This window comes from Lepisma saccharinum, chromosome 25 (genome assembly GCF_977018435.1).
Source record: "Lepisma saccharinum chromosome 25, izLepSacc3.1, whole genome shotgun sequence".
In the NCBI taxonomy this organism is placed as follows: domain Eukaryota; kingdom Metazoa; phylum Arthropoda; class Insecta; order Zygentoma; family Lepismatidae; genus Lepisma; species Lepisma saccharinum.
The window spans coordinates 9,254,820-9,275,745 of NC_139253.1; the positions used below are offsets into that span (position 1 = coordinate 9,254,820).

General features: G+C 38.1%; 1 protein-coding gene across 4 annotated transcripts in view; it reads left to right on the forward strand.

Annotated features, from left to right (window-relative positions):
- The window catches only part of hrg (poly(A) polymerase hiiragi), a 63,534-nt gene that overhangs the window by 9,916 nt on the left and 32,692 nt on the right, over positions 1-20,926 (forward strand). For all 4 annotated transcript variants that reach the window (XM_083112099.1, XM_083112098.1, XM_083112096.1 and 1 more), the window contains exons 4-8: positions 1,431-1,689; positions 3,564-3,668; positions 4,278-4,428; positions 8,181-8,392; positions 18,314-18,519. In XM_083112099.1, the coding sequence (XP_082968225.1) occupies positions 1,431-1,689; positions 3,564-3,668; positions 4,278-4,428; positions 8,181-8,392; positions 18,314-18,519 (933 nt within the window). The remainder of the gene's footprint in view (positions 1-1,430; positions 1,690-3,563; positions 3,669-4,277; positions 4,429-8,180; positions 8,393-18,313; positions 18,520-20,926) is intronic.

A 20,926-nucleotide genomic window follows, 5' to 3' on the forward strand; every position in this document is an offset into this window, starting at 1 on the left:
CATGAGTAATTGAATGTATTTGCCTGTATACGTTCAGCTAGATTGGACAGCATTTGAATTTGAAATAAACTGTGCTGAATTGTGATGCAAAAGTATATTGAAAATTTGCAATATGTCTTTTTAAAGTGATGTATCAGTTGTTGCAGTCTAGATATACCGGATGGTTCATAAATACTTGAGGGGTTACAAAAATGTATTACAAGTAAAGTATTGAACTTACGTTAATGATACCAGTCCAGAACGAATGAGAAACTCAGACAGAGCGTACAAATGTTCAATGTGTACACGATGGGTGACATGGCATACATCAACATGATAGTCTAGTTCTTGCTACACTGGCATCAACATGGGCCTGTCGATAGTGTCTATCTCTGCGATGATACACTCCCTTAGGGCTGGGATATCGCATGACATTGGTGAGACTAATACCCTGTCTTTGTTGAAACCCCACAAGAAGAAATGTCCACAGTGTAAGATCCGGTGATCTTGGGGACCAAAACATTGCACAAAACACTGTGACTGATGTGGGTGATTTGAGTGTTGCTTAGCGGCAGGGATTTGAACTCTGAGCTTAACAAAACACCACGCACAAACTGTTTACGTTCCTCGATTGTTCTGGACTGGTTTCATTAACGTAAGTTCAATAGTTTACTTGCAATACATTTTTGTAACCACTCAAGTATTTATGAACCACCCGGTATAGTCCTTCATTTCTTTATGTACATGTTGAGTAAAATGATAGAAAAATCCTAACAAGTGTGCAAATACAAATGAAAGACTACGAATTGAAGGCTTTGCTGGACCTCTGCCTCATGCCGATGAATCCATTTCTGAAATGTCATCTCCTTTTTAAAAAGTAGGGATGGGCCGATATGAAATTTTGGCCGATACCGATAAAGTACCGATATAAAATTTACCGATACCGATAACCGATATTCTACCGATCCGATATAAAATTAGAAATTGTCCATGAAGAACCTGAAATGTTCATGGATCTCCTTAATAAATATGTTTCGAGGTGACTGCAGAGGAAAAGAAGTTGAATATTTAGACAATTACTTTTTTAAAAAGTAGGGCATCGAGATTATGCATAAAAATTACAACAAAATGTCAGAATTTTGCACTAAATTATAAGGTATTTATCGATATATCGGATCGGTAAAATAATCGGTAATTTTACCGATACACCGATATGAGTATATCGGCCGATACCGATAGGGTACCGATTAATCGGTCCCATCCCTATTAAAAAGTAATATGATGTTCAAAAATCTGAAACATTCCATCTCAAGAGAAATGTAGACAATGCATAACATTCATGCAGCTACTGGGATTGTGTTTTCTGTTGATTACTATTTTTTGTGCACTGCTATTTGCTTATTTATTTTATTGTAATCTACTGACACTTATTCACTTGACCTGTATTTTAGGATGGAGATATTGAGTAAATTGAATTCCCTAGTTAAAGAATGGATCAAAGAAGCTAGTATTAAAAGAAACATGCCGCCAAATGTGGCAGACCAAGTGGGAGGGAAGATCTACACGTTCGGGTCGTACAGACTTGGCGTGCATCATAAGGGTGCTGATATTGATGCCTTGTGTGTAGCCCCAAGGCACATAGATAGGTCGGATTATTTTACTACATTTTTTGAACTTCTCAAGCAACAGGAGGAAGTTACTGATCTCAGAGTAAGTATTCATTATCATTCCAGTGCATTGGTGTACATTATTTGTGCAATACTTATCGAACGTAGTTTTCATGTAATGACTAATACATATAAACGATCAAATGGTTATTTAATTAACGAGATATTGTGTAACCACACTGAAACTACACATTTTTTGTAACATTCAGTAACCATCAACCTCACTTATATATATTGAGATTTTCCTTGTTCATGCACCAGTGTGGTGTTTACAATTGAAACCAATTATATTTTGCCATACGTTGACTGTACGTGGAGTAAAATATGTATGTAAGCACTGCCATTGACTTGTACCTTTGTAAGAAACATGTTTTGTCCAAGATGAATAGTTACTGGCTTCTGAAAATATAAAGTGACACATTGTTTACATCACCCTTCCTCCATTACATCTGTACATATGGGCCTCCCGATGGCACAGTGGTAGCATTGTCACCTTGTAATCAAGGGGTCCCAGGTTCGGCACCTGTTGGAGGCACATAGGGGTTCGGATCCCACTTTAAACTGTAGGTCCAGTCTCGATTAGCCTTACTGTGCATAAAGTGGACTTAAAACACCAAATCAATCAATCAATCAACATCTGTACATGTGGCATAGAGCTTGCTTCTGATTGGTTATGGTGCGCACATTGCTAAGGTAAGACTGATTGTATCTGTGAAATCGGCCATGGAATTTGGTATGGCAGCAATGTGCTATAAAATGTCTTCACACTATGGAATTTGATTGTAGCAGAAATGATAAGAAAAATGCCAAGGGAAATGCTCATCTGAAGCTGGCCTTTCATGACTACAGCTACTGCGATAATGCTGAAAGGAATGCTTGGTGCCGTAAAGTTGTTATGAATTCATAAAATCATGTGCTAAATATTTTTTTCGTATGCATAGGAGGTCCCAGAATTACATGCATTTTGTCTATGAATTTTTAGAAAAATTCTTAGTCCACGTGTCATTATTATGTAGCCACTAAACTAAAAGAATCAGCCGAAAAAACATTAAATCTTTGGAGGAAAACAAGCTGGGTAGGAGAGAAAGGAATCAAAATCTGGAACACAAGTTTTTAGTGAAGTTTCTAGCTGTTTATTTGTTTTCTGTCGACATGCATCAGATTTGAACACGAATTTTGTTCTTCTTGTCAATTTTAGTGTGTCATTTTTGCCACTCTTTTTATGCACATGTAGTAAAATTACTGAAAAATATATTTGCAACACTGCACATGTAATGTGACTGCTTATCACACCATTCGCATATTCTCCACCCACCTGTATTTTTCAGTTTATTTATCGCCAGTAGACTTTTTCTTGTATTTCTATGATTTCACACCAACTGACAGGTCTTTCTTACATACACTTTACCATGGATGTACAAATACTATGGTTTAATTCATAATTCTATTTTTTTTTTTTTTTTTACATTGCTATGTGTACCATCTGTCGTATATGATGCAGCAGTTGTTCAAGAATGTAAATGGAGGGCCTCCATGATGGCGTAGTAATACAGTTGTCTTCTTAATTAAGGGGTCCTGGGTTCTATACCTGGTGGAGGTACATAGTGATTCAGATCCCACTTTTTATTGTAGATCCAGTTCTGATGTGTACAAAATGGATGTAAAAAACTCTAAATAATAAAATATATAAAATGTAAATGGACTGTAATGTAAGTGATACCTTGGATGTTTGTGAAAATTCTGAATGGAATGAATTCATCTTAATCAGCAGATAACTCTGGAAGTTTTGTCCTAGGTAAAAGAACCACATACGAGGGTGGGCTGAAAAGTAATGTCTCCTATTTTGTTTTGACTGTGACATAAAGTGTAATTAGAATTTTGTAAGTAGGTATTAATGGTGCTTTGCTCTTCTTCCAGGCAGTTGAAGAAGCCTTTGTACCTGTTATTAAAATGAAGTTTGATGGGATAGAGATAGACATGCTGTTTGCCAGATTGGCACTGAAAGAAATTCCTGACAACATGGTGAGTTTCTATTTTTTTTTTTTTTTCATTATTTTTGATATAAAGAATATCTATCCACAGTTTTTGCACAGAGCGTAGTCATCCCAAAAAGTTTGTGGTCAGTGCACAAATTAGTCGATAGTCATTTGTTTACTCCTCTTGCAGTCATTTCAGCCATCACTTGTGCCTTGGTGTCCCTGTGTTGCCATATTCATATTCCCCCTACCTTTTCCTTCATTGCCAAAATAATTTAATAATAATAAATATTATGTCTGCTTTCACTGTGTACGTTTAGCCCCTTGAATGAAAATGCTGCACATTTTGCCAACACATTGGCAGGAGTACATGACAAGCACCTGATTGCATTACCTACTCTCCCTTAGGTTTAAAAATTCAATGACTGGGCCAGATAGTTTTCTCTTCATTCAGTTGCAGTTTTAGCAAAGTACTTTCTCTCTCTACTTCAAATTGAATGCTGTTGTGACTTCTACAGTGTTCTGTATATTGATAAACTGCTTGTTTTGTTCCAAAATTTGTGCTTTCAAAATATGCCATTTCCCCATGATACATGTATTACAATATTTGTGCCCTTATGTAACATATGTATATTTCTTTTTCTCTCCCTTTCAGGATCTAAGGGATGATATGCTCTTAAAAAATTTAGATCAAAAATGTGTGAGAAGCTTGAATGGTTGTCGTGTTACTGATGAAATTCTGCGGTTAGTTCCAAATATTGAGAATTTCCGACTTGCATTAAGAGCAATAAAGCTGTGGGCAAAAAGTAAGTATTGGTAAGATAACATTTCTCCTCACTAGCTAAAGGAGAGAGGTAGATGGTTTATGTTTTTTTTTTAGAGTTTTCACTTTAACCAGCTTGTGTAAAAATGGCACTATTTTTGATTATGTATGTATCCTAATGTTCTCCCTTTCCTTTTCGGACCTCCTCCATAGTATAGTGGTGATACTGTTATCATCTTGTAAATATAGGGTCCTGGTTTTGAACACCAGTGATACCATATTGCATACTGCTGTCGACTGTAAGTCCAGTACAAAAATGTCCCTGTTCTATCTGAGGTTGAAGAAAGGTCCGAGAGAGCTACCGGCCGATAACTGCTTTTCAATTATTTTTAATCAATTAATCCAGGCCATGTCAATGGAGTGTGTATTCGACATAATTCACTGGACAGAGGAACTGGAGCTATATTTATTAGAAACTAAGTTCACTCAATTACGGCTCTGTGGTCCCATTCTACACCCTCGATTTAAAATTGTCTCAAGACACAGGAATTCAAAATTCTTTACTTCAGTTCTCTTTGATAAGTATCGGACACGAGCCCCTTTTCTCTTTAAATTTCTTATGATCCCTGTTTAACCTATCACTTATGTCTGTTACTTTTTTTGCCACTCTTTTTACTCCTATTTTCGACGCTACTGATTAGCACCTCCTTTCTCCAGAAATATTGCTGGAAATGATTGTGAGGAAGTGCGCCAAAAATTGAATGATAAATTATTTCAGTATCCGTATTTCCCCTGTTGTCTGTCCAATTCTTTCAAGTAGGGATAGGACAGATTAATATGTACTGTATTGGTATCAGCTGATGTAAGTATATTAGTGTATCATTTTATCTATTAAATTATCTATAATGTTCCAATCCAATCTTTCTTCTATATATATAAAAATGTACGTATGTATGTACATATGTTTGTTTCGACATAACTCTTGAGCGCCTGGAGCGATTTCAACCAAACTTGGTGCACGTATCACTTGCAATCAGGAAATAAATACTGTGGCGGTAAGACACCCCTGGTACCCCTAGGGGTGGGGGTAGGAAGGGGTGACGTAAAAATAATCGAAAACAACCGATATTAGTGGAGTGCATAGTTTTCGGGGTTGCTAAAATGAATAGTGACACTCCCAATGCCGTTCAATTCAAAGTTCATCACCTATCGGCATGGGGGGTGAGAGGGGGTGAAAAATAAAATGTCAAGAATGACCTAGATTAGTATCAAATCCATAGTTTGCGGAGTTGCTAAGGTAATTGGTGACATTCACGATGACCAAACTAGTACACACATAACTTACAATCTGGAAAGAAATACAGTGGGGGTAAGACACCCCTGGCACCCTTAGGAGGGAAGGGGTAACATGTAAAAATAATCGAAAACTGCCGATATTAGTGTGGAATCCATAGTTTTCAGGGTTGCTAAGATGAATAGTGACACTTCCAATGCTCTTCAACTCCAAGACACCTCTAGCACCCCTTGGGGTGGGGGTGGGAAGGGGGTGACATTTAAGATGACTGATATTAGTGTGGACTCCATAGTTTTCGGGATTGCTAAGATGAATAGTGACACTCCCAATGCGTTTAACTACAAGTTAATTTTACACTACAGTTAGAATTCATTATTTTCCTGTCTAATAGAAAATTGGGATAAATAAATACCCGGGCAACGACGGGCAATCAGCTAGTATATCTATAAATAGCAATCAGCTAGCATATCTATAAATAACCTGTAATTAGTGTAAAATTGTACAATTTTATTATTTTTATGAATATAAACATAACTTGTAAGCTCTAATTTTGTAAAGTAAATGTCTGAATATGTAGTTTCTTTTAAAGAATATCCTTATTGCAGTCATCTGCTTACGGGTGTTAAGGAACCGTTTTACAGTTGCAATATTATACCAAATGATTAGAATATCAGCATCAGAAAATTTTGAATCGGTGTTTGCCCAGATTTCATATTAGCGCACCAAGTTTTTACTTTCTTCCTGAATCTCAAGATACAGGTAAGCAAGAAGTCACCATACCCCTATTCGGTAGTGCTCACAATGATGTGTGACTGCAGACCGATGGAACACCTGCACACTTCACCTTATCTGTGTGTTACATTTTGAATGAGAATTTTCCAGGCTGTTGGATTGGCTGTGGATCATTTATTTAATTGCTTATTTATTTGAAAAGTCCTGAATACAGAAAAATCCATTTTACATCAGGATATCAACTGGAAAAGTAAAAAAGTAAAGTAAAGTGCTCCCCTGTGCATAGCACCATGCCATGAAGGCGTATAGGGGGTGTGGGGGTAACGCCCCACACTTTCTTGATCCGGTCGTGGGTGGGGGTGGTGTGATCAGCATCACGCCCCTGACCGCCTTTACCCCCCAGGGTTTCCCCCAGGTACCCATGTTATTCGACGCTGGGTGGGTGCCGGGGCCGCTTCCATCGTTAGAAAAGTTCCCGGATTTGAACCGGCCGGGGATCGAACCTGGGACCTTCAGCATGGTAGTCAGACGCGTTACCGACTGAGCCACCGAGGAAATAAACAAAATAATAAGATGAACACATACGCACACATATACATATATAACAAGAATAATAACAACTAGGGCAAAAATAATAATATTTACTCTTCAGCTGCTTTATGCACGCCGTTCTGTAAGTCTGTTTTGATAAATGGAAGCCCGGAGTGTCTTTTAATGAGTTGTAAATGGTTTGTAGCCTGTAGAGAAGTGATCTTTGTTCTAAAGATAGCCTTGAAGATTTAATGTAAAAGAAGTTGTTGCATTTACTGTTCGGACGTGGGATTCTGATATGAAGAAGTGGCAAGAGTTTGCTGGTGAAAAGTTAATTATTCTGAAGAGTAGTGTTAAATCGGAGAGTTAAGGGCGAAGAGAAAGGTCATGAATTTGTGGAGTGAATAGACACTGACATCATCAGTATTATGGCCACCCCACCATCGTGATGTTGCTATCCTGGACAACTCGTGCAGGGATCATCAAGGACAGGTGTAGAAATATACAGGGCACCTGGATAATATTTCAAGTTCACTTACAGAAATTTCCATTGTTTTTTTTTTTTTAAATAACAAGTACAATATGTGTTTTTTAATGTTAGTGTGTTTGCTGTATCACGCGTATCTAAGATTAATAAATGTGGTGTTATAAATTTTTGCACTGTGAGCAGAATTTTAAAATGTGCATTAAAATGGTAAAATTGACTATATATTAGAATGTATTGCATAGTTATTTATGCTATTGTCAGTTATACCTTCTTTAGGAAGGCCAGTCCTGTGCAAGAATTAATTACTTTTAATCCGATGTTGTATTAATTAATAAATTAATTGTTGTAAGATTACATTTCACAGCTTATCTTAGTTGGATTCATGGCTTTCTTAGAACCATTTTTGAAAAAAAAAAAATGCTCCTAACAAAAAGGGGCTGGTTCCTAAATTATATTCAGTTTTCTCTACTGTCAGTTTTTGTCAAGGGAGAAGTGAAGTGTGCATTATCAAACATCACCCCACAGAAACTCCAAAAAATGTCTTTAACAGGACACTGAGGTGCATCAGATTGATTGGGAGGATTATAGTGTCCCTTATGGTACACTGGATGTGCATCACACATAACTAAAGTTGTACCAATATTAGTCAAGTTGCTTCTAAATTTCGATTGAGAATTTTCATTTTAGTTGGGATATGTACTTGCACTTTTTTCTCTCCGTAAGTTGAAATGGTTGTTTCAATGTCTTCCAGAGCACGGCATCTACAGCAATGCGTTGGGCTACTTAGGTGGTGTATCCTGGGCCATGCTGGTTGCTCGAACGTGTCAGTTGTACCCGAATGCAGTAGCAGCGACGTTGGTTCATAAGTTTTTCCTTGTCTTCGCCAAGTGGAAGTGGCCGCAACCGGTTCTGCTGAAGCAACCTGACAATGTGAATTTAGGTTTTCCAGTCTGGGACCCAAGAGTAGGTATATATATGTTGATGGTGTCCTTTCTGCTTTTCTCAATAAGTAGTCTTGCAATTTCTGTGCTAATTATAATTATCGTTGCTTACTCAAAACCCTGCCAGGGTGTAAACCTCGAGGCTCTAGCACCTGGACCCATAGCCAGCATAATTTTCTGTGGGGGTTTGTGTTGTCCATATGTGTTTGTGATTGTTCCATCATTGATTTCCTTTTGTCAGTCAAATCCAAACCTTGCTGCTGTTTGCTACGTACAAGTCATGCATGGAAGATGGTGCTTCGTGTGTTGTAAGCAGTTTTGTGGGGCAGCGTACTGTCACTTCTCTTTCTTTTCAGGGCCCATTCATTGTATTGGAGTTCATGATGTACATTTTCGTTATGTTGAGGTGATAGTGTAGAAGTAAGTGTTGATATAAACATGCTGTGTGTAATGTAATGAAGATGTTGAATTATTTCATAGGGATGATACATTAATGAGCATACTCTGTTGGTATAGGCCAATGTAGGCATATCTTTGTGTAAAATTCAGGTATTTCTATAGATGGCCTGTAACTACGTGTACAACATTCAGCCATTTTATGAAATATTAATATGGTGAAACCCCTATATTATGTTCCCGCTTAATACGTTCATCCAGTCAGACCCCGGCAAAAGGCCATGTTAAATAATAGGACGTTCACCTCGATCTTACGTTCTAACTCCTGTTTCCCGCTTTATACGTTTTCCAAGCTGTGACGACGTCTTAAAATTTGGCAGAAACCTGTTCTGTTGACCACGCGAGTTATCCCTCATTTTTCTTGCTTTCGAAGCTGGTTCATTTACCACGCGACATTGAACTTCCAGATGTTAGGCTTTTATGCGAGAGGAGGGAGCGAAGGGGCATGGTTCAGTGAAAGGTGTGGGAGGCAGGGCACAGCTTGCATTTGTCGCACCTTTATTGAAGGAAAGTAAGGGAAGGGAAGACGGCACTTCTTGCATTCCCGGTAAAGATACAATGGGCCGATTCTTCTGCATCAGGAGTAGACAACAAGCGCACTGTTGCCAAACTGATTCTTGCTAAATTGTGCTTGTCTTAGAATTTGGACAACGAAAGTTTGCTGTCCCCTCTCCGAGTGGAAAATTGACAACAGGATTCGATATTCATTCGCGTCCACACAGATTAACGGAATCCTTCCTAGTTGATGGGAATGAAAAAGAAATGTGAGAAGGGTGCTTGTTTGTGAAAACTTTAACTTTCTTCTTGTCTGCAGCCTTGGAATAGAAAAGGAAAAAAATTAGAAGGGTTTTCCAACCTCCGCTATCCGATACTGAATAAGAACTGCACTTCTTTAATAGGAAGTCGTTTAGATCCCAAAGGAAATATGATTGGATCTACTCTAGATTTCACTGCAAATTATTTTTAATATGAAGTTTTTTCACGAATGGTAATGTCATTTGATCATCAGAATGAAGCTGAAGCTAACTTGATTCTTTTTTCTATGGGTAGATGAGCGATATTTTAATCACTGGTGGAAAAATGTTCTTGTCAAATCAATTGTTTGGGGGAAAGGGGGTGGGGGGGTTGAAGTTCAGACACATGTATTGTTCTGCGTGAGGCAGAGAATGAATTCTTTTATTTTCTGAGAGCAGCCAAATTTAGTGCACATGTAAGTGTCATTAAAATGTGGGTGATCTAAGCTACCACAACTAGTTGTAATTACTGAAAAGTGCCAAGTATTGCCTAGATTTTCTTGCTCATGTGGAAGTGAGCCCGCTTACACAAGACATCTTAACCAATTAACATAAAGGTGAAAGCGATCTCCCGTCTCTTTTCCTCTGACTTCTAAAACCTGAATACGCGCATTCAACGAACATAGCGTACTGCAAGTAAAAAGAAAAAAAGACTTGAGCCGGTTGCTAATTCTTTAATGCCCTGCATCGGAAATCTTGCTCCTATATCTGAAGCATTGACATGACAACATGGGAGAGTGTCAAGCAGTGATCCTTCCTCCCTCCTTTCTTTCCTTTCTGCAAGTTGGCCAGGCAGGAATGAGCACACTTCTGATAACATGGCATGCTGCTCCACCATCTGTCCATCTCCCCCTTCCCCTCATGCCATTACAAACCGGTCGGAGGGGTGTCTGCGGTCAGCTGGCAGCTGGCGCCAATGTTTCATCTCCTGGCTCCTGAGCTGGCTCATTCAGCCTGAAGGGAAGGAAAACGGCAGTGTTTTGAATCTCGTTTCAGAAGGTTGTGCTTTGATGATTAGGAAACACGGAGCAGCAGACACAATGCGAAAGTTAAAAAAAAAAAAAAGGACGAGATCATTTTTTCCCCTTGTTCTGCCTTCTGATAAATGCCTTGAACACACAGAGCAGTGCAGGAAGGAAATGCACATGATGCTAAGAATGATATAATCGCTGTTTTCTTCGGAAACATTCATGTGCTGAAAATAAATCACGCAATATTAAAATGTTGATAGGAAAAAGAAAAAAAGCAAACACGTTATTTACGGGGAAACTATTGGTGGAAGGGGTGTTTGCCCTCCACAAGACTTCTAAATCCACTAATAAATCGTCGATTAATATGGATGTAAATAACACTCAGTGGCGTGCCCAAGGAGGGGGGATGATGGGGTTATAACCCTCCCCATTTGGCCAGTATATCTTTAAAAAAAAACGTCATAGGCAGGAAAATATGGCAAAGTGAGGACTGACTAAAAAGTATATGTAACCCCATTTACAGGCCCCTGAAAAACATAAAATCGGGGTTTGACTGTATTCCTGTACCATAAGTGCAGGTAAATTTAAGGTAATGTCAGGTCCCTAATGCTCATTCCACATAGGCATGAAAGCACATAGGAAAGTAGCACCTTACACATTCACGATCTCTGCAGCCATTTTTGAAGGTGAAGTGATGAGCACCATGGTCGTAGAATCTTCGTAAGACTTATACAGTTGCATTGAAATCTCTAGGTTTAGTCTATTGAATATACCGAGACAGTCGAACTGGCCTGTGTGATGTACCATGCTCCAAAACTAATGTGTCTGGTTTCAAATCCTAGATATATCATTTCTGTGTGTGGGGCTTTCCAGCATTCCATGTGTGACATTTCACACACATAATGTAAGGTTCTAGACACGAGATTGGATTAGAATATTCATCATGAACTGGTTTCATAGAATTATGAAGTACTTTACTTTATGGCATCTGCTAAGAAATGAAAAGGACCCTTGAATATGATGACAACGCGTGAATGCTTGAAAAGCATTAATGAAAATGTGTTAACGTGTGTGACACTTTAAACATGAAGCAAAATTTGACTTCATTTGTCTGTGAAGCGTATAGGCTACAGATGCTAATAATTTTTGTTGGTGAAATATGCAAATTCTATGCATTCACAAATATGTAAACCTTAATGCAATATAAAAAAATAACAATTTTGAGATTACTGTATTTACGCATGTATAATGCACGTGAGTGTATAATGCGCACCCTGGTTTTTGATGGGGAAATGTGACAAATAATTATATCGTATATATTCCGTGGCACAATCCAGTTTCAAGAAATGGCATTCTTGTAGGTGGTAAAGCTATTGCTATGTGGACCAAGAGTAGAATATCCTCTTGTGTAAACAATACCTCACCAGAACCCCCTCTCCCTCCACTCTTTAACCACCTTATTTATTCTGTTATACACTCTGTAAAGAAAAAATAGCAACACCTCTATTCTCATAGTAACTTACACAAAAAACCACAGTTTTGGCTTGCTAGAAAAGAAATAAAAGGAAAGGAAGAGTAGGATAGTTTCGTTGCATTATCCATGACACCTGTGGTCACGAACGGCGCTAGTCAAATGTTTGTGTATCAGTAATATTCCCCCCAGATGGCACTGAAAGCACCTCGTCAGTTATCATCGTGAGAATTCTGCATTGCAGTTGTGATGTGTGGGCCAAGGTAAACAGCAGTTAGTGACTGTTCTGTGCTTTCTCATTGTACAGTGTCAAGTGGCATTATTGTTGTTGTGTAGCGTTGTTTTTGTGTGATATTGTTGCTGTGTGTGGACTCTAAACAAGTAAAATGGATAAGAAATGTGACTTGTCGCCACGTAAGCAATGCAAAATTCTTACTTCACAGCGAAGGTAAACCTCTCAGGGAGATTGGTGGAATACTCAAAATCCACCATTCAACAGCAGGAAGAGTAATTCACAAGTAAAACCAGCATAAAAAATGAAAACAACAGCACTGCAGAATCGAGAAATGAGTTCCCACCAACATGCTTCTGTAATTAGAAATGACCTTGGAATTGCAGTCAGCCATACAACTGTATTGTCTCGACTGCGCCAAGTGGGTATTGGGAAGAAGAAGCCGAAGCTGACACAAGCACACAGGGCAGCAAGATGTGAGTTTGTGATTCGATATTCAAGTTGGACTGAAGACTAGTGGAAGCACGTCATTTTCTCTGACGAAAAGAGATTTAGAACAGTGGGAAACGGTGGTGTGAACTTGAAAAGGAGAGACTCAAAAATTCAGGGGTGGAGTAATGGTGTGGGCTTGCTTTACTGCTCAAGGAGTCGAAAGGATGGAGATATGTGAAGAGTCAGTTGATGCATGAAAATATCTTCATATTCTGGAACGTAAAGTTCTTACAACAAGTAGAGAGTACTTGTCTGCAGAAACTTTGTTTTCCAGGACAATAATGCGTCATGTCACCGAGCAAAAATCATCAATACGTGGTTCAAGGACATGAGTATTTTGAGACACTGGTGGTCTCCAAAATCACCTGACATGAATCCCATTGAAAATTTGTGGGCCATTATGAGCAGAAGACTGCATAACAAGACATTCTCGAATAGGAGGGAACTCATGGAACAGATAATCCAGGTTTGGTTCCATGAAATCGAGGTTACTCTTTGCCATAACCTTGTAACCAGCATGCCTCGATGATTGGCTGCACTGCAGAAGGCCCATGGTGGTCATACAAAATACTAGTTTTTGTGTTGTAGTCTCGATGTTCGTACACAATATGTCTTACCCGTAAGATATTCTATTTTTTTGTTTTGTGCTATTATTGTTTCTTTGACTTTTATGTATTACGAGGGTCACTATTTATATTTTGAGCCTTGGCAACACTGATTGAAGTTTGGCGCGATTTGACGTTTGCACGGAATCGTCTGGCATTATTGACCATAACGTACTTCAAATGTTTTATCAATAGCTTGATTTGTGTTGTTTATGTTGCCTTGGAGATTGCACGACAACAATAAAATGGTATTAACTCGTGAACATTTTCGTGCGATGATTTTTTACGATTTTCGACGTGGATCATCAAGACAAGAGTGCATCGATCAACTTATTTCCACATTTGGCGATGAAGCCCCATCCTTTGCCACTGTGAAACGCTGGTATAACGAATTTAATCGTGGCAGCAATTCGCTCACCGACGAGATTCGCGAAGGTCGTCCAAAATCAGTTGTTGTTCAAGAAAACATTGATGCTGTGCAAAACCTAATACTGCAAGATCGTCATGTGACCTACTGTGAGATTGAGGCAACAATAGGCATTAGTTCCACCAACATATATAAAATATTACATGATCATTTAGCTGTGAGAAAGGTATGTTCTCGTTGGATCCCACACAATTTGACAAAAACTCAAAAAGACACTCGCGTCAATTGGTGCAAACAGATGGTCAATAAATACAATCGTGGTGCTTCAAAAGACGTATATAAGATTGTAACAGGTGACGAATCATGGATATATGCATATGAGCCGGAACGTAAACAGCAGTCGACTGTATGGGTGTTTCAAGATGAACCCAATCCAACAAAAGTTGTTCACGCTCGAAGCACATCGAAACAAATGGTCGCCTGTTTTTTTCGGGAAAACTGGTCATGTGGCAACTGTGCCTTTAGAGGAACGTAGAACGGTCAACTCTGAATGGTACACAACAATTTGTTTGCCAGAGGTCTTCGGTCAAATACGGAAAACAAACAAACGCCGTCGGATCATTCTTCATCAAGACAATGCCAGCTGTCACACATCTCGTCTAAGAACCGACTTTATGAACAGTCAAAAAATCGAATTGATGGGTCATCCACCGTACAGTCCTGATTTGGCACCCAATGACTTCTTCTTGTTCCCGAATGTCAAGAATAAATTGAGTGGACAACGATTTTAGTCGGCAGAAGACGCCGTTGATGCGTTCAAAAACCATATTATGGAGGTGTCTCAAGAAGATTGGAAAAACTGCTTTGACAAATGGTTCGAACGAATGCAAAAGTGTATTGACCATAAAGGAGAATACTTCGAAAAACAATAAAGCAGTTTTCAATGCCAAATTCCTGTTTTTTCATTGTTAGGCTCAAAATATATATAGTGACCCTCGTACTCTCTACAATGGCTTTTTTATAGAAACACACACAGCTAGTTATATATGCATATAAATTCATTATAGTCATGTCAATAAGCTGAAACTGTGGCGTATGTAGTTAAGATTGTATGACCAATCAGCATTGGGCATACATGCCCACACACAAATAACCACAGGCCAACCTAAGTACAAGGACCATTAGGTTGGCATCAGGGAAAGCTTGTGAGAGCTATTTTCCCAGAGACTTATACCCCCCACCCCCAATTAGAATCATGGGTCATGTTTACCAACCAGTTGTCACTCATGGGAGGGGTAGAAATGCTTTATTTATAAAGAACCAACCATTGTTAGGCTAACAGTAGCCATTTTGGAGAACAAAAACCATGTGCTCCAAATCACATGTTTACTAAATCTTTTATTCTTTATTGAAAATCAGAGATAACACTCACCCATAGGTAAAATAATGCCTAATTTATTAAAAGTAAACTCATTTGCAATTATCTGGCATAATTAAGCCAGAAAAGGTGAAAAAACATTTTTGTTTACACTTTTTAAGCAATTGATAACTCTGCCATCTGGTGGGAGAAAGTGGCACTTCTCCTACAGACAAGGAAAGATCTCAAAGGACTCCAGCTGGCCAATGAGAAGCCGTCAGAAGGCTGTGACGTCACAGAGGAGACTTTCAGATGGCCTATTGTGTTCTGAGCTTGCTATTCAAGCTCACTTGTATTACAGACCCACCTGAGAGCAGGTCACCTGGAAGTTGCTGGTAAAATCCAGTGTGTGAATGGCCACCTGTGCCAGCAACAAAGGATACATAAAGGGAACAGGGATCTAAGGTCCTGTTACAGTAAACACAGGCCTAAGTGTGTGTGACCAAGTGGGATATTATGTCCACAACTGCATTTAAGGATCCCAGTGAAAATTCAGCAAAATAGCAAGTTTTGTGTCCCTCATCCCATGTGGAAATCCAGACCACATGGTCGGCAGAACTGACGCCATAGCAGCATCCATAGGATATCAGAGAATATCCAAGTTGTTCTTAGCCATCCAACCAAGAAAAGCCAGGAAAACTCATTTATCACTCCCCCAAAGCCTTTGTTACACCAAGGAAGCACATAATATCCAATTTTTAGTGTGGTGTACCCCAAAATTGTCCATGTGTCGGGATGTTGCGATAAAGAGTGAAATAGTGTGTGTACGGCCCCAGGTATGATTGATGTAGTGTGAAAACGGCTGGTATGTAAGTACAAAATCTTTTGTATATCTTTTTTGTGTTATGTACAGTGAAGTGCTCATGTTTGGTGGTAGCTATGCCACAAGCGGTGTTCTTTTCAATGAATAAATATGTCGTTCAAAGGTGTCTGACCGTCTATCATTTTAGTGAAACATAAGCCTACCAAGCCCTCCCCTAGTTACTGATCATTAAAGTTAGGCTAAAGTTCGTCTGTTGCTTAACAGATATCGCAGGGGATATCTGTTACTATACGAAACACCACACGTGGAATAGGGTCTGCGTGTGGCCACGTAAAGCGTGGTTCTCTTTTGTTTTTGCTGTTTTTGATATATTATATATTTAAAGTTAACCTTTAAAACCAACTTTAAATCAACGTAATATAGAAACACCCAAAACCATCCCCTCTTAATTGGACTGATCATTGCGAATATGCATTGTAATGTTATCCGGAATTCATGTACAAAATCATTTTGTTTAATGAATCTTGTGTAAACCATATCCGAGCAAGTGTCACTATTTTTTTTCTTTACAGTGTGTTGTAGAAAGCGAGATCAAAATTACGTTATAGATTTGCAATGCTCAGGAAATTATTTTCTATTGTTTCTCGCCCAACAAATATCGCTGATACACATCCCATGTGATGGGAGATGCATGCTCGAATTTCACCTAATGGCACTGCTTTTCTCGGTGTCTCAGAACATTACACTACAAAGTGAAAAATCATGGGAAATGGCCTTCAAACTTTTATATATGTCGTTTTGCTCATTCCTTTTTTGCTTTCTGTAAATATATATATATATATATATATATATATATATATATATATATATATATATATATATATATACACACACACACACACACACACACTATTTTCCATGAGTAACGTAACATTTATAAGAGGCACATTCAGGACCCCCAAACTAGCAGTTAGCAGCACAAGATTTCTTACATTAAGGGATTTAAACACTCCATATATATAATATTATTTTGCCCGTAGTACATTTTTATTATCTTTTCTTTCATCCAAAGTACCATAAAAATCAGAACGTTCCTTCATTTTGTAATGAGCTTATTTCAACTGCATTTCACATTAGTGTCATATTCAGAAACTGCAGGATTTAAGCTTTACAACAATATGTAACATGATAGGGTTCCGTAAACATGGACAACCAATGCAATTGTCACAAAATCATGGAATGACCCTATACAGTTTCATGTTGGCTGTCCGAATTATTCAATGCATAATATGCACCACAATTTTTGGGGACAAAAATTTTGGAAAAAAAGTGTGGATTATTCATGAGTAAATACGGTTATTCATTTTGTTATTTACATGGTGTAGGACCAATTTTAGTGGATTACCCCTTCTGATGTCATTCATTTACCATTATGAACTTTTGTAGCAGTCTAATGAAGTCAAGTATGTACTGTGGCTAGATTCTGTTCTTGACATCTTGCCAGTATCGTGCATGTAACTGTGACTGTACATAAAACTAGATTCTATGATGAGCTCATTGAGGATTGAACTCTGAATCAAAGGTTCTGTGTTCCAAGCCTTGGCATGGGTATTTCCTTACATCTTTTCATTTAATCATCACAGTCACCTGACTGGCTGACCAGAAGAAAGGAAGAAAAAAAGACAATGAACAACAAGATAAATATGTACAGTAAAGCTCCCATAAATTTTCTACTGAAACATTCTTGTCATATTTCCAGTTCACTCAAATAGAGTATTTTGAAATAAGTCTTCAAAAATAGTTACCATTTAGAAATTGTCCTTTAGTGCAAAATACATTGAAGAAAAAGTATTAGCTTGTATTATTGTATGCATTCATGAACAATAACTGTAACATTGAGAAGGATTTTGTAAGTACATGTATTAATTATGTTGATTACATCATGCCGAACTTTGTCCTAAGTTGATTGAAGAAGGAAAACCATCAGATTGAAATGCAGGTGGCAAGTAATCTTTTTAACCAAAGTTAAAGGTGTTAAGGGTATTTACACATTTGAAGGGCCAGGGGGAAAAACGATGAATGTCGATTTTTCGCCCATTTTGAGATCGCAATGCCATCTGATAGTTCAGAAGCTGTACTATAAGAATGAGAACGGCCTTGGTTGGGAAAGGATGAGAAGTGACTGAAAAACGCATTATTATTTTGGCATATATTAACGTACTTATGAAAATAAATACTTTGTTTTTAATTTCCTGGCAAATTGTCTCGAATGAACATTCATCGTCTTTCCCCCTGGCCCTTCATTTGTAATTATGATAATAAGATTGTCTGTATGGAGTGCATATCCCCTTGCTTAAACGACTGTTACTTTTCAGGTGAATGTGGCTGATCGTTACCACTTGATGCCCATCATAACTCCTGCTTACCCTCAACAGAATTCCACCTTCAACGTTTCCATATCGACCAGGACCATCATGCAAGATGAGTTCAACCAAGGCCTGCTCATTACGGAGGACATCATGCTGGGGAAAACCTCGTGGAGCACTTTGTTTGAACCTCCAAACTTTTTTGTTAAATACAAGTATGCTTTATTCTTTCATTGTAGTCAGATGGTTCTTTGTCTTTAGTATGTAGTGTCTAATATTAAAGTTCGCATGCATTATTTCAGATTGGCAATTCAAGTGTGTGCATTAACAAAAATATTTACTGAGCACATTCATCAGACTCAGACTTGGATTTATGCATAGTGCTGTCAGCATAGAGATGGCCAACCTCCATAGCACGGTGGTTAGCACAACATACTATGATGCCAGAGGTCCCAGGTTTGAATCACTGCTTGGGCATGAGTGTTTTTGCAAGTATTTTTTGATATCATCACTCATCTTCATCTTAATAATTAGCCAAAAGTGGCAGAATAGCAAAATCAATCAAATTCATAGTGAGGTATCCCCATATATAATTAAATAAGTTATGTCAGATTGTTAGTATATTTTTACCATATTTCAGTTTTTTTTTTTTTTTTCATTTCGTGGCCCTTTCGAATGCACTTTTTTACCCAGGTGGTCAACCTCTTGTATTAACCTTTTCAGTTTTAAACATTTTTGTTTCTAATCAGATGAATTACCAACACATGGAATGTGGCTACATTAATCATTTACAAGGACCTAAATATAAATACATAGTGGGTCATTCCATGTCAAATCGACCAGTTTCAGAAAAGTTTCCAGGTCATGTTTTTTTTTTATTTGGATGAAATGTGGCATGAAGGTTCAATCATGTCTGGAAGGCTTGTATCCCAAATATTAGGTTCCTCTGAAAAATAGTTCTAGAGTTATAGCCTGTGGAAGAAGGTGGTGCGCAACAGAAAATGTGACCCAAATCTGAGAAATGAGCCTCAGAGCTAACTTCAGGACTTAATAACTTTCGATCTATTGATCACAGCCTAGTGATATTTACACACCAAACAAACCTCTCACCAAGGAACACGCGTATTGCATCAAAATCATAGACAAATAACCAAAAGAGATTCGTTATCTCTTGGTTAAATTCTGTGGTCTTCGTCCACTAGCGACATCTATCCGTTGGTACAATGAACTACTCTCCCAACCAACCATACGTTGCTTCCTTTTTTCAACGATAGATGGCAGTCTGTTAATAAACCAGAAACAGGATCTATAAAATGTGAATTTTTATTAGATCAATCAGGCCAAATATTTTTCAGCGCGTGAATCAGGATTTCCTTTTCGCTCCAAGCACGATGTTCATACAGTTGACAAACACGAAACAAATAATTGGGACACGGAGAAAGACAAGCGAATAGAATCATGTTAGAACAAACACTACAACAAAAACAAATACATGAATAGACAGTAATATGAAGATTTTTAGCACGTGAATCAGAACTTCCGTTTCGCTCTAAGCACGATGTTCGAGCGTCACCGGCCTGCATCACACTATAAAACACTGTAACTAAGGCAACGTAGACAAAGGAAAGGGTCTATCTTATTGCACAACGCATTACCAATCTTCTGTTCTGGCATCATGATGGAAAGCTTTCATTGTAACGCTAAATGATTAATTTGTTAGGTTTTTCTTAGTGTAAATAATACATTTGCAGGGTATTTATGCTAAGAGAACCAAACGTGAAGAATCTAAACTAACAACGTAGTGACACTACCTCTGACGTCAGAACACAAAGTCGGTAGCACATTGTGCGATAAAAAGAGGCCCTAGAACAAATGGCAAACTGACCTTCACTGCCATCTAGTGTTCCAGTAGAGAAGCAACCTGACTAATAATTCTTGTGCCAACGGTTAGATGTCGCTAACGTCGCAAAGCCACAAGTACGGGCATATGAGTTTCACCCCGTTGATAAAAATACCCTCAGCTTGTTTACGTTAGCAAATAAAACACTCCAAAATATGCCTTAAAGAGCATTACATGTCGAAGAATTCTTATTTTGTGTGCCTGCTGTTACAAGTGTAATCCAACCAGGAAGGTTGCATTCATTTTTCTAGTAACCCTGATGTGAGCTCAGTATGCACACATTATGTCGTCTCCATATATATATCACCCAATCCATATTATATGTGGTTGAATATACAAGAAATTGAAAAATCACAGGAAAATGGTGGATTTTTGAAATGGTGTAGCACAAAAGGGACAAGAGATATCCAAGCCAAGTTGCATACACTACAAAATTAGACCTTCCTGTAATGTGTGTCAAAATTTCAACTTGTTATTGAAAGGCGCTAGTACACAGTAAGGGTAGACCCTTAAATGCCCAGTGCGTTTTCAATGGGAAGTTTAAAATTGCGCAAGGTTTTAAATGAAGATTTATATTTCCGTAACTACGAATGTCATAGTTACAAATTATAGCTTGTTTCTTTCAGTATACACCTATTGTTGAAAAAATCCATTTTGCACTAACCAAATAGAAGAAGAAGACAAAATTTAATAATCATATTTTTTCTTTACAAAATTTCAAT